This window comes from Chiloscyllium plagiosum, unplaced genomic scaffold (genome assembly GCF_037043375.1).
Source record: "Chiloscyllium plagiosum isolate Xiang-an unplaced genomic scaffold, Cpla_swu_hap1 HiC_scaffold_39, whole genome shotgun sequence".
Lineage (NCBI taxonomy): Eukaryota > Metazoa > Chordata > Chondrichthyes > Orectolobiformes > Hemiscylliidae > Chiloscyllium > Chiloscyllium plagiosum.
The window spans coordinates 14,821,597-14,835,827 of record NW_028270177.1 but is presented as its reverse complement, the minus strand read 5'-3'; the positions used below and the strand labels follow the sequence as shown (position 1 = coordinate 14,835,827).

The following is a 14,231-nucleotide window of genomic DNA, read 5'->3' as shown; positions in this document are numbered from 1 at the left end:
GACCCTTTGGTCCAACATGTCCATTCTGACCAGATATCCTTAACTAAGGACCAGATATCTTGTCCCATTTGCCAACATTTGGCCCAAATCCCTCTAAACCCTTCCTATTCATATATCCATCTGGATGCCTTTTAAATGTTGTGACTGAACCAGCTCCCACCACTTCCTCTGACAGTGCATTCCATACACACACTACCCTCTGTGTGAAAAAGATGCCCCTTAGGTCCCTTTTAAATCTTTCCCCTCTCACCTTAAACCTATGCCCTCTAGTTTTGGACTTCCCCCCCACCCCAGGGTTCTGGAAATAAATGCTGTAAGTATTGGTTCTAGTTCTATCCTTCACCACTTGGCCTCCTGGATTATCACCAGGAAGTAATTCAATGTTGTCCAAAAATCTTTACAAGGGTTACAACTTTTCATCACATATGGATGAAGGAACAGAAATTTATACATACATTTGCATATGATGCTATTTGAGGAAGCAGTAAGTTGTATAAATGGAAGTTACAGATGTATGGGTAAAGTGAGTGGACATGTAGCACTTAATATGGGGAACTGCACAATCAAATAAAGATAAATTGGATTTTTTTAAATGATTAGAGTGTGGTGCAGCATCTAGATTTGAGAATCTGAAATAAAAGTTGTCCTCGGATACAGAAATTAATCAAAAAGGCGAATGGAAGGTTGTTTTATATCTCACAGGGATTCAAATACGAAAGTGTGGAAGCAAAGCTTCAATTTTTACAGGCCCTGGTTATCTAAGCATTGCATTTACTTTCGAGTTTTGCATTTCATGAATGGAACATAGGCCTTGGAGAGATTGCATAGCAGGTTCTGCAGGATGATATCAGGCAAGAAAACTTAAACTATGAAGTGAGGCAGAAGCATGGTTTGTATTCTTTTAAGTTTCGAAGGTGGCCTAATCAAGCCATTGAAAAACATAAATAAATTTGACAGGGTATTTGAAAAGAAGCCATTTCCACTATCTGGCAAACAAGGTTAGAACACTGAGTCATCATTTTAAATTATGAGTAAGGTCATTTATGAGTGAAATCAGGAAGCACTTTTCTGTCACAAATACCTGGTAGAAATCTGGAACTGTCTTCTCTCAGGTGGATTTTGATGTTGAGATAATTGAAGTTTTCAAAATTGAGATTGATAGAATTTTGTTCAGTAAAGTATTAAAGAATATGAAGCATAGCTGGGTAAATGAATTTGATGTACAGATCAGTCAGGATCTAATAGAATGGCAGCACTGCTCAAGGGGATAGATTGACTCCTTGAATCCTATGAAACTTAAAAATATATTGGAGAAATACATCAAAGATATCTATTTGAGAAAACTAATCAAAGTTTAAACAAAAACGCTAGTGTATTTGGCACTATTAATGCTTCAGCACCTGAAGTTTAGTTAGTAAATTAATGACAATGTCATGTCAGAGTGCCTAAGAGTGTAAGATTCACAATGACAAAGTGTAGGTTATGTGTTTTCCCTCATATGTAGTAACTCATTAGATTCCAAATGGTGCATGAGATACAATGAATGCTTGAAATGCAACATAGATCATAATCATGGAAGTAAGCTTCCTGTTGAATGAAGGGATTAATTTTAAGTGGGGAACTGTTCCATTAACTCCTTGATATATACTTTACATCTCAGAATCTGCTGTTGCTGTTACATGGACTTAAATATGTACAAGTTTTATTTACATATTTTAAAAATTACTGTCTGCTTCATCTCTGGCTTTCAGCTTTGTCTACAGCCTGTTTATTTTTCTCTGAGTCCACAGCCAGTCAAACATAGTGAGCATCAGTAGTTAGCAGGCTCATATAATCAAATACAGAACAATTGAACACCGTACCATGCTCACCAAGAGCATTTTCTGGCATTGGTGATGTGGAGATGCCAGTGTTGGACTAGTGTGGACAAAGTCAAAAGTCACACGACACAAAGTTACAGTTCAACAGATTTATTTAAAATCAATTGCCTCCCTCTACTTCACCTGACGAAGGAGCAGCAGTTTGTAAGCTTGTGATTTTAAATACATCTGTTGGACCGTAACTTGGTGTCATGTGACTTTTGATTTTGGCCTAGGTGAGACTAGTCACGTAATATACTCTTGCTTGATCATGAGCTGACATCCTGTTATCATGTGTTATTATGGGCCACAGAGGGCTAGACTAGAGCTACATTGTATTGTTTTTAAATGCTGCACTTAACAATGGAAGGTATTGCACAAACTGGCAGTTTTAGAAATCTTTGCTACCTGTTTTCTCCACCATGACTCTGGTAAAGGTCGACAGTAAATCCCTTCCCTTTTCTGAAGTTCTACTTACACACTGTAAATATTTTGATGAATCTTGTCCCAAAGAGAGGTCTAGGTTAAGGACAGGCCATTCATAGGTGGGAAGGTGCCCCTTTTACATTACTATAGGCACTGTGGGATCAGAGGAAATCTACATCCACGTTGTTTACACATTTACTAATCAATTAACACTGATAAAGCTAGATATAAATATTAATTTTAGGTGCAATCTAAATCAGAGGTTTCAGCTGGCTTTCCCTGTCCCTAAGGAGCTGTGGTGTGATCAGATTTCTGTTTGCTTGTTATCAGACTGTTTTTATTGTGATAGCAGATTTATTTCTGTTAAATTATTAATAAACATGCAAATGCATTGCTATTATTTTCTCTTGGCAACAGGGACTGTCTCCCTTGACTAAGGCAACATTTGTAGGAACCCCAGTCCACTCTCACCTTTTAACCACAATTCCACATTAATTTGTACTTCTTTGCTTAACCCCACAAAGAGACAGTTCGTCAGTATTAGTTTGTCAGCTGTAGGTCACTGGGTAACACTTTCATCTTTGAGTCAGAGGCTTTGAGTTCCTGGCCTACGCAAGAGCCTCAAGTTCAAAATCGAGGTTGACACTCTAATGCAGTAAAGAGGCAGTCCAGCACTGTCAAATGTTCAGGCATTTCAATGAGACATAATGAGTCAGTTCTCTCAAATGGATATAAGTACAGAGCACAAGGTCAGAAGACTGTACCTGAGTAAGAGGTACTCAGAGTGAACAGTGAATCAGCTCCATGTGGAAATTCATGCTCAGGGGAAAGAGGTGCTTTAAGTAAGGTGAATTGCAATTAGTAAAGTGTGTTACATCTCAGTCACATTTAACTGTGAAAGTAAAATGTGTCAACAGCTTTAAGGTTTATTAAGTTAAGACCAAGTAAAAGAGGGTCAATACATGTAAATCAAAGTAAAATTAAGTTAATGTATGTGAACCCAAGGTAGACAACAGGAGAAAATTGTGGCTCTAAGAGCTACTCCCTATTTTCAGTGTTGGAGCTGATTTCCTCAAATTCCCAGAGCAGTAATTACTATTTTATAAATTGTTGCATTGTTTTGTAACTTTAGAAGAAGTACATTTAAGGCATGGTAAAGCAGTTTGGTGACATGTTGTGTCAGTTCTGTGCAAAGGGGAAAGTAGTAGGTAAAAGTAGGTGAGCACTTGTGCAGGAAATGCTGACAGCTGCAGCACCTTGAGCTCCAGCTGACGGCACGATGGTGCATTGACAAAAATGAGAGCTCCATGGCTAGCATTTTCACAGGGATGGTCACACCAGGCTTGAAACATGGAGGCAGAAAGGGAATGGGTGATCACTAGACAGTGCAGGAGAATCAGGTAAGTATTGCAGGAATTCCCGCCCCCACCCTCAAAATCCAGCTTGGTAATCAGCTTTTCAATGTGGATATTGCTGAAAGCTTGTGACTATTGAAACGCATATCTGTGAGAGATCACATAATTTTTCTTTGTATACTCACTTTGAATATTCTCCCAATCCAACAAGGTCAACTCGTCCTTTTGTATTTTCCTTTCTTCAGGTTGAAGACTAGTTTCAGAATGATGTATCACATATTCGAACCTAATGCACAATTCTATCATATTATGATAACTATTTTCCAAAGATTCCTTTACAAGGCTATTAATTAGTCCTTTCTCATTACACATTATTAAATACAAAATAGCCCAATCCCTACTTGACCACTCCAGAAATTCATCTGTAGCTCTTGTAGCCCTGTCTCAGGCCTGTTGCAGTGCTCCAGAGAGACTCAGCCTCAGCTGGGAAAGCATGAAATCCTCTTTCCAAGCATATGAGCTATCCATACACCCCAGGTCCTGTCAGGACACACATTGCTTTCACACAGCCAACCTGTTTTTACCAACTCATTGCTCCCATTACCACTTACTTAGCATTTTTTCTCCCCCCTAGCTTATTATTTCAATCACTTTGTCTGCCTACCCATTTTTCTTTTTGTCTCTCTGGTCTTCCTCTCTGACTATCCCCATAGTCTTTCCCCACACCATGCCCTCCCCAACCACTGCCATCACCCCCAGCCCACACTGCCCACTACACACGCCCCATCATCAGCATAAGTACCACCTTTTCCTGGCTGCTATCCGTTCTGAAGAAGGGTCACTGGACTCAACCCCTTAACTCTGTTTTTTTCTCCATGGATGCTTCTAGACCTGCTGTGTCTCTCCAACAATCTCTGTTTTTGTGTGTTTCAGATCTCCAGCAGGTCTTTGTTTCATTTTATTATGTTTATGGGGACGTAAGTTGTAAGGCAGATACAAGAATGCTTCAAAGCGACTCGGACAAATTAAATGAGTGGAGTAGAGCACAACAGCTAGAATACAATGGGAATAAGTGAGAAGTTACTTTTTCTATTTTGGTAGAACAGAACAGAAAAAGATAAGATATTTCATTAATAGAGTCATAGAGTCATAGAGATGTACAGCATGGAGACAGACCCTTCGGTCCAACCCATCCATGCCGACTAGATATCCCAACCAAATCTAGTCCCACCTGCCAGTACCCGGCCCATATCCCTTCAAACCCTTCCTATTCATATACCCATTCAAATGCTTTTTAAATGTTGCAATTGTACCAGCCTTCACCACTTCCTCTGGCAGCTCATTCTGTACACGTCCCACTCTCTGTGTGAAAACGTTGCCCCTTAGGTCTCTGTTATACCTTTCCCCGCTCACCCTTTGGGAACTGTGCATTCAAAGAGTTCTTGGACTCTTCGTTCATGAGTCTTATCAATTAGCAGATGCAGTGAGCTACTAGGAGGCAAGTGATATGATATGATGTCCTTCATTGCAAGGGGATTTGGGTAACTGAGTGCAATGATGAGAAATTATCTGGAGGATTGTATATAGTTGCAATCAAAGGTGAGATACACTTGCCATTAAGGGAATACAATAGAGGTTGACAAGATTCATTCCTGGGATGGAAGGGTGTCTTATGAGGTGAGATTGAGGAGACAGGGTCTGTTTTTAAAGACTGAGGGGTGACTTCTTTGAAACTTACAAAATCCTGACGGGGTTTCACGGATGAATGAAGATGTTCCCGTTAGCTGGTGAGTCTAAAACCAATGAACACAAACTCAGGATAAGAGACTGAGATGAGAAGGAATTTCTTCACTTGGAGGGCTGTGGGAGCTCAATTATTGAGCATGCTCAAACAGAAATTAATAGATTTCTGGAGTACAATGATATAGTAGTATATGGAGATAGACTGGGAAAGTGGCATTAAAGTAGATGATCAGGTATGATCTAGAATTATGGAGTCCCCACAGTGTGGAAGCTGACCATTCGGTCCATCCTAACTTTCCTAACAACATCCTGCCCAGACCTACCCCATCCCCGGACATTATGGGCAATTTCTCTTGGCCAATCCAATTCATCTGCATATTCTTGGACTGTGGGAGAAAACCAGAGCACCAGGAGGAAACCCACCCAGACACGGAGGGAATGTGCAAACTCCACACAGACAAGTGGGATTGATTCCAGGTCCCTGGCGCTGTGAGGCAGCAGTGCTAACCAGTGAGCCACCGTGCTGCCTGAATGTTAGAAGTGGCTTGGTGGGCTGAACAACCTACTTCTGCCTCTATGTTCTTACATGTAAGATCCTGCCTAACATTATTCTGAAAAAGATCAGGGGAGTTTTTTTCCAGTGTCCCAACCAATGCTTGTCCCTCAATCAACATCACTAAAATAAAAATGATTATCTGATTGTTATGACGTACGATTGTTTATGGGACCTTGCTGCACTCACATTGGCTCTTTGCTATTTATTAAAGTGAGAACTGAATTGTCTGTTGGCAGGATCGTCACTCAGTCATGAACCAGTGTTCACCAGGCCTCAAACTTTCTGGTGGTAATTCAGAGTAAGAAACAGAACACCTTCAACTCTCACCCTCATAACACAGTCTTCAAAACATAGAAAAAAACTGTTAAATCATTTATTTATTTATTAATTTTAAGCTTTGTGCCTTTTGCTAAGTAATTACTTTTTTTTTGTTTATGGGATGTGGGTAGGTTTTCCTTTAATGGATGTTTTCTTCCGCACAGACCCTCACGGTCTGTACAGAGCAGGATTTCCAGAAACCATGCTGTGATCGGTGTTGGCACACTGGTCATCACGCATAGAACATCACAGGAAACGCTGGAATGCTGTGGGCATCGCTGAATAGGCCCAGCATTTATTGCCCCTCCCTATTTGCCCAGAGGCCACATTGCTATGGGTCTGGAGTCTCATATGGGCCAGACCAGATAGGAACAACAGATTTTGAGACATCATTGAACCAAATGGAGCTTTTTTTGTAACAATAATCAACAATGCGTTAGGCAAGTTTTTTTCATTCCATTTACTTTATTTCAAAGTTCACCATCTGTGACAGTGGGATTCAGACTCAGAGCCTCAGAACATTAGTCTGGGACTCTAGATTATCACTATAGTGACATTACCTCAACATCACTATCTCCTCCCCATGCTGATCACCAATCTGCTGTCAATGGGAAAATGTTACTGTTTTCACCTGTGCATTTTTCTCTGTACACTGTACAGGTCCTTGGAGCATCTACATGTATAGGACAGGTGCAATATATTTGAATAACTCTACAAGGCAGCACTACTGGCTAACCCCAACAATATACAGCTATCATGTATATCTGACTAAACCAATTCTCTCTGAGCAATTTATCCAATGTGGTTATTTGGTGCATCTGATTGTTAACTTAATAGCTTTAAGTTGATAGCAATCTCAGTTAGAATCTGTTGATCACTTCTTTCCCAGTAGCAATGGAAGTGTGAGTATTCATTCCACCATGACTCACAAAACCAGATCATCCATCTAATCCACCTGATGATGTAGGAACAAGCCAGTTACTGATGTTTCTACTTTTAATGAAGATACCTGAAATATAATGGAATATGCAAATGACAATGATACCTACTGTTGCTTCTCTAGCATCATCAGTGTAGATTGGAAGCAGACAGCAGTCTGAAGCATTTCTTTGGAGAGGTCTGTTCAGTAACGTGTAGTGCATAATTGTAAATATCACTTGCTATAGTACTCACAGAGTGGAAGAGGATAGGGAGACAAGTGACATCTGGGTTAGTTAGTACGTATAATCAAATCAATATAACTGTGACCATGGTATTTGTATTGGTCATGACTACCTGAACCATTGGAGGTGCTTTGGGTAGGTTCATCAGCACCAAATCCTTTTTGTTGATATTAGTCTAAATTACACATACGAAGTGGGGAAGGATGTCCACTCAAACTTTTCACCAAAAGGTAGACTCCATCCTATTAAGTGAATGGGTTTACGACACAGTACCTAACAGCTAGTTGCATTACATCTGGCTTACAGGCTAATTTCTTGTGAGACATAGACTCAGGTAGATATTTGTGTTAGTTACAGGGACTGAGCACTAGAACAACTGAACACTGGTAACAAACAGTAGGAGCAAATTACTGCAGATGCAGCATTGGTGGTTTTCAGTATTGGTAGCAAACACTGTAGGAGCAATCCTTTATATTCTGATGGGTGGAACTTATCTTTTAGATTAGATTAGAATAGATTCCCTACAGTGTGGAAACAGGCCCTTCAGCCCAACCAGTCCACACCAACCCTCTGAAGAGTAACCCACCCAAACCCATTTCCCTCTGGGTAATGCACCTAACACCATGGGCAATTTAGCATGGTCAATTCACCTGACCTGCACATCTTTGGACTATGGGAGGAAACACACGCAGACACGGGGAGAATGTGCAAACTTCACAGTCGCCCAAGGCTGGAATCGAACCTGGGACCCTGCTGCTGTGAGGCAGCAGTGCTAACCACTGAGCCACCGTGCCGTCCCTTTTGTTGCAAGTTAACCCGTCAGGTACTAACTTCCTTAAACGACATGCATATGTAGATGCACACAGCTCAGAGGTACTAAGAAAATATATCGCACAATACTAAGAGCAGTGTTACCCTAAAGCATGTGGAAGCAGTATGATTTACTGGTGGAAAGTGGTGGAAATGATAAAAACCCACATATCAGTCCAAGGACAAAGCATTAGCATTCTGTTTAGCATGTGGAACGTTCAAATACTATTTCCGATTTAAATGAAGTCATGAAAGATATATTTTGACAATTGTACATCTTCATTTTAGCTGTAATTGCTCCTCTTTTGACCCAATTATATCACACTTCAGCCTCAACACCAAACAGGCAACTGAGATCCAAGGCCTCTGTAAGACACGTTTTCTGAGGATAAATGTCTCCTGGAGCGTCGAGTGAGCTTTGTCAGCCTGACAGGTTACACAGGGAGCAGAATTGTACACCCCGCACTGAGTGTCACAGATTCAGGCCCTGCTATTTTGACAGATAATTAATTTCGCTGCTAGAACTGATCAGAGATAGGTTCCAAATTAACAAGGGGAAATTGCACAGGCTGATGGATAGTTCAGCCTTAATTATAAATCATGACCTCATTGCAAAAGAACAATACTCTTGTACATTGTTCAATCCAAAACAGCCTGATAATATGACACGCACATAATTTTCCACTTGAGTATACGGAGCAGTAATGCAACACAGCTCAGACAAACAGCTCATGGTCTTGTTTCCGTAAACAGTTCATAATGGCATGAACATCAGCAAAGGATCACCATGAGCTGGACTATACTGCCCTGAGACATGCTGAAGGCACAGAAAATCAGATATTGTTTCAATGCTGCTGTTAAAGAACTGGTAGAAATGCATATCAAGGAAATGTGGTTCCATTGTTGTATTTTGTATTTCTGCTGCTTTTCAACACTTATTTCTCACTTATTTTGTAAATCTTTTAAAAAGATGATCAATGACCCGGTTTCTGTGTCACAGTCACAATGTGATACCCTCCTGTACCCGAGATTACAGAAAAACATAAGAAATAGGAGCAGGTGTAGGCCATTTGGCCCATTAAGCCTGCTCCACCATCCAATAAGATCCTGGCTGATCTTTCCGTTGACCCGACTCCACTTACCCATCTGCTCACCTTAACCCTTTACAGTTCAAAGATATGTCTTTGCCTTTTAAATAATCAACAAGGTCACCTCAATTGCTTCACTGGGCAGGGAATTCTACCGATACATAACTCTTTGGGTGAAGAAGTTTCTCCTCAACTCAGTCCTAAACCTGCTCCCCCTTATTTTGAGGCTATGCCCCTGAGTTCTAGTTTCATCCGCAGTGGAAACAAGCTCCTTTCTTCTATCTTGCCTATTCCCTTCCTAATTTTGTACATTTCGTATGATCCCCCCCTTACTCTTCTAAATTCCAATGAGTATAGTCAGTCTATTCAATCTTTCCTCATAAGTCAACCCTTTCAATTCCAGAATCAACCTGGTGAACCTCCCTTGCACCCCCTCCAATGCTAGAACATCCTTTGTCAAGTAAGGAGACCAATACTGTGCACAATACTCCGGGTGCGGCCTCACCAGCATCCTATACAGCTGCAGCATAACCTCCCTGTTTTTAAACTCCATCCCTACAGCAATGAAGGACACTGTTCCATTTGTCTTCTTAATTACCCGCTGCACCTGCAAACTAACATTTTGTGAGTTGTGCCCAAGGACACACAGGTTCCTCTGCATAGCAGCATGCTGCAATTTTTTACTATTTAAATAACAGTCCATTTTGCTGTCATTCTTAGCAAAATGGATGACATCACATTTACCAACATTGTACTCCTATTCAACTCCATTTTCCTAAATCCAATAAGCCCTGTCATTGTCTTTGCCTGGTCTTGTTCAGGGACTTTATCAAATCCTAGCTTACCATATATAACATGGCAACTGTGCTTAATGCAGCAAATAGATGGTTTTCCAATGGTACAGAATGTCTGAAAAAGAATTATTCTCCTTCCTTGCCTGTCTTTTCCGAGTGATGTAGGTGACCACAGATTAACATAGCCACTATGTCCACAGAAAGTGTGAAATCCTGCAGTGATAGACATGTTTTCCTTTCACATGCTGCAGTATCTAACTACCGCAAGGAGAAACCAACGGAGCACATTTTCACCATTATCAGGAGCTTGAACAGAATGACTTGTCAAGGGGAAACAACAGTCATTGGTATAGTAAGACACAAAAAGATCTGGAGTCTCTCAAATGATTCTGGACATGAAAGCTGCAATTAAAAGAGAAAAAAAGAATATTCCATTTCTTTGAATTGTCCTCACCTTATTGTAGACACGATATTAGAAAATTAAATCAGCCAAATAAAGTGTCACATCTATTTAAGCAAGTAACAGTCACATTCCTTCAAAGGCAATTGGTTCTAATCTCATGATAATATTTCAATGCAAGTCAATCTGAGGTTAGAATTCACGTCGTCTTTCCTCCTCTTTGCTATCTGATTGTCCTCTATTTCTGCACAATAACATATATCAACATTTGGCTTTTGAAATTCAGACTGAACATTTCTCAGGCAGAGGTGTGAAGTGTTCACATCACTATAACCTTTTTCATGAAGCTGTAGATGCCTGTGGAATACCTATAAGTTAGAGTTGCACTGTCATTCATAAATAAACAATATCCCATTATCCTGCGCTGATTTTTTTTATTGTTAGAAAAGCTCTGCAGAACTTCCAAGGTCTTTACTTCACAAACCGTTCTGAGCTTGTTCAAACTCCTGTGCAACATAAGGATGTTTATTTAACAAGAAAACGAAATAGAGTTGTGGATCATTGATGTTTCAGGTCTCTGGGGTAATGGATTGTAGAAAAACCATAATCTTTATTACCTCAGCATCTGAATTTAACCACTCAACTCCTAACCCTCTATAAACCCGATCTAAGCTCAGGATGACTTACATGTAGTGAAGGTGAGGATTTTTGGCAAAAGCTCGTGGAGCGATCGACCGAAGTCCTGAATTTATGATTGTCCTGGAAATGAGAACAAATGCAGAAGGTTACAAACTCTGCGTACTCCCAAGTCTGATTTATCACATACCCAATCAGATGAGTGGATTAGATAAACATTCTATTCCTGATCATTTTTATTCTGTGCAAATTAAACATCGTCAGGAACAGGCAGACATCCAAAATAAAAATCTCAACATTTATTAAATAGGAAAGTACATTTTGCTAAATTCAGATCGAAGAGATTATTAGATTCTATGTTTAGCTTTTCTCCTGATGCATTACACTGACTGGCATCTTCGATTAATATTAGTACAGATTGCACATTGTGACACACAGCTGAAATGAGCCATCAAGCAGGAACTGGGGAATCAGGGAAGTGAGGCCATAGCTGAATGAGACCATATTGTCTTCTGGTGCATCTCATAATGCAATGGGCAAACTGATAATCTAATGTTCTCTATGTTCACTCTAGGCAGTATTTCACAGAAAAATGCTAGCTTGGACAAACATTTGTCCTTTTTAATAATATTTCAGTATCCACGGATGGGGGGGGTGATTACAGATTTAAAGCAACATTAAAATTAAATATACTTTAACTGTTTTCCAGTCATGGATTTTAGGGTTGTACCATTACTAGCTCACTGAAAAGGACTGTCACCCTCCATACCTTAACAGGTAGTTGAGCTAATTTATTACAATCAGCTTGTAAACCATCAGCAAGTAAATAAGTAATTTATAAACAAACTCTCAGTTCAAATTTTACCATAAGACCATAAGGCAGAGTAAGACAAGTAGACCATTCAACCCAATGAGTCGGTTCTGCCACTCAATGAGATCACACAGCTGATCTGATAATCCTCAACTCCTCTTTCCTGCCTCTTTCCCATAATCCCCGATTCCCTTACTGATGAAAATGTATCTCAGCCTTGAACATACTTAACAACCAAGCCTCAACAGCATTCCGAGATAAGAGCACGACAGATTTAGTACCCTCTCAGAGAAGATATTCCTCCTCACCTTTGTTTTAAATAGGTGATCCCTTACTCTGATATTCTGCCTTCTCTTCTTAGACTATCCCACAAAGGGAAACAACCTCCCTGCATTTACTCTGTCGAGTACCTAAGAATCATATATAGTTTGATAAGGTTACCTCTCAATCTTCGAAACTCCAATTAATACAGGCCCAATCTACTTAACCACTGCTCATAAGACAGTCCCTCTACACCCACTAGCAGTAGAGTGGAGTCCTTCTCTGGACTGCCTCCCATGCCAGTATACCTTTCTTTAGATACGCAGATCAGAACTGTTCACACTGTTAGCAACAGTACAGTGTAATAAATGCAATTTAACTGATAATAAACTTATTATGGTCCTCCCTCGAAACACTTCTCAGGTCCAGTTCTGGCTTTTCCGATCTAGCATTTCAAATGTAGGGTTTATTTTCAGGAGTAGAAGATTTTAGTCAGATCTCTGCTATTGAATGCTGCTTTGTTTTGACAATCCAGTCAGCCCAATGATTTGGTTTCTCCCCTAGATCTGAAATTCCCGTGTGGTGAGCAACTGGGGACCAACTAGGCACAAAGCAGAAAACCTGAATCTCACCCTCCTTTTATCTTTATATTGATGACTTCAGTGAGAGATCGAAGGTAGTATGTCCAAGCTCGCTGACCATATGAAGTTAGATAGGAAAAACAGGCTAGAGGGAGGATGCTTCAGAATAGCAAATCAATTTAAGCAAGTGAGCAAGAACTTGGCAGGTGGAATATAATGTGGTGAAATCAAAGTTACTCATTTCTTTTGGGAAGAATAGGACAACAGAATACTTTTTAAATGGTAAAAGACTGGGAGATATTTGCATTCAAAGGGCTTTCTGGGTGCCCTTACATATAAATAAAACAAAATCAGGTGCAGCCAACAATTACAAAGACAGATGGTATGATAGTATAATTAAATATTGCTGGAAATCCAGAGATAAAAAGCAAAAACACTGAGTACCTTCAGCAGGTCAGTCAACATCCATTACAATGTAGGAGTCTAGGTTTCAAGCTATTGACTCTGCTACCAGTAAACAGCATAGAGTCAGAATTATACAGCACAGAATCAGACCCTTTGGACCAATATGTCCATGACGGCCAGGCATCCCAATCTGACCTAGTCCCATTTAGTCATATAAATATACAGCATGGAAACAGACTCTTCAGTCCAATTCATCCATGTCAACAAGATATCCCAAATTAATCTAGTCCCATCTGCCAGCATTTATCCCATAGCCCTCTAAATCCCTTCTATTTGGATACCCATCCAGATGCCTTTTAAATGTTACAACTTCACCTGTTTCCATCACTTCCTCTGGCAGCTCATTCCATACATGCACCACCCTCTGTGTGAAAATGTTACTCTTCAGGTCTTTTTTTAAATCTTACCCCTCTTACCCTTCTCCTGGGAAAAAGACAATGCCTATTCACCGTATCTAAGCCCCACTTGATTTTATAAACCTCTATAAGGTTTCATCTCAGCCTCTGACCACTCCAGAGAAAACAACCCCAGCCTATTCAACCTCTTCCAATAGCTTAACTTCTCCAACCCAGGCAGGATCCTTGTAAATATTTCCTGAATCCTTTCAAGTTTAACAACATCTTTCCTGTAGCAGGGAGACCAGAATTGAACACAGTATGTTAAAAATTGCCTCACAAGTGTTCTGTACTGCCACAACATGACATCTCAACTCCTGTGCTCAATTCATTGACTTTCGACCTATAATAGGCCTCAGCAACCAGTGTCAACTGTGTTCAACCTGTGGTAGGCCTCTACTTAACCACGATGTTGATATGTGACCCCTGGTTCAGGACTTCCCAAAAAACGGCTAACATCCTCCCTGCATCTAGGTCCATCTATCCATTAGAATTTTCTATGTTTAAATCAAATCCCCTCTTATCCTTCTGAGCTCAAGTGAATACAGTCCCATTGAACTAATCTCTCCT

General features: G+C 40.2%; 1 protein-coding gene across 2 annotated transcripts in view; it reads right to left on the bottom strand.

Moving 5' to 3' along the window:
* The window catches only part of LOC122540954 (NT-3 growth factor receptor-like), a 767,468-nt gene that overhangs the window by 539,757 nt on the left and 213,480 nt on the right, over nt 1–14,231 (bottom strand). For both annotated transcript variants that reach the window (XM_043677305.2, XM_087981472.1), the window contains exon 3: nt 11,200–11,271. In XM_043677305.2, the coding sequence (XP_043533240.1) occupies nt 11,200–11,271 (72 nt within the window). The remainder of the gene's footprint in view (nt 1–11,199; nt 11,272–14,231) is intronic.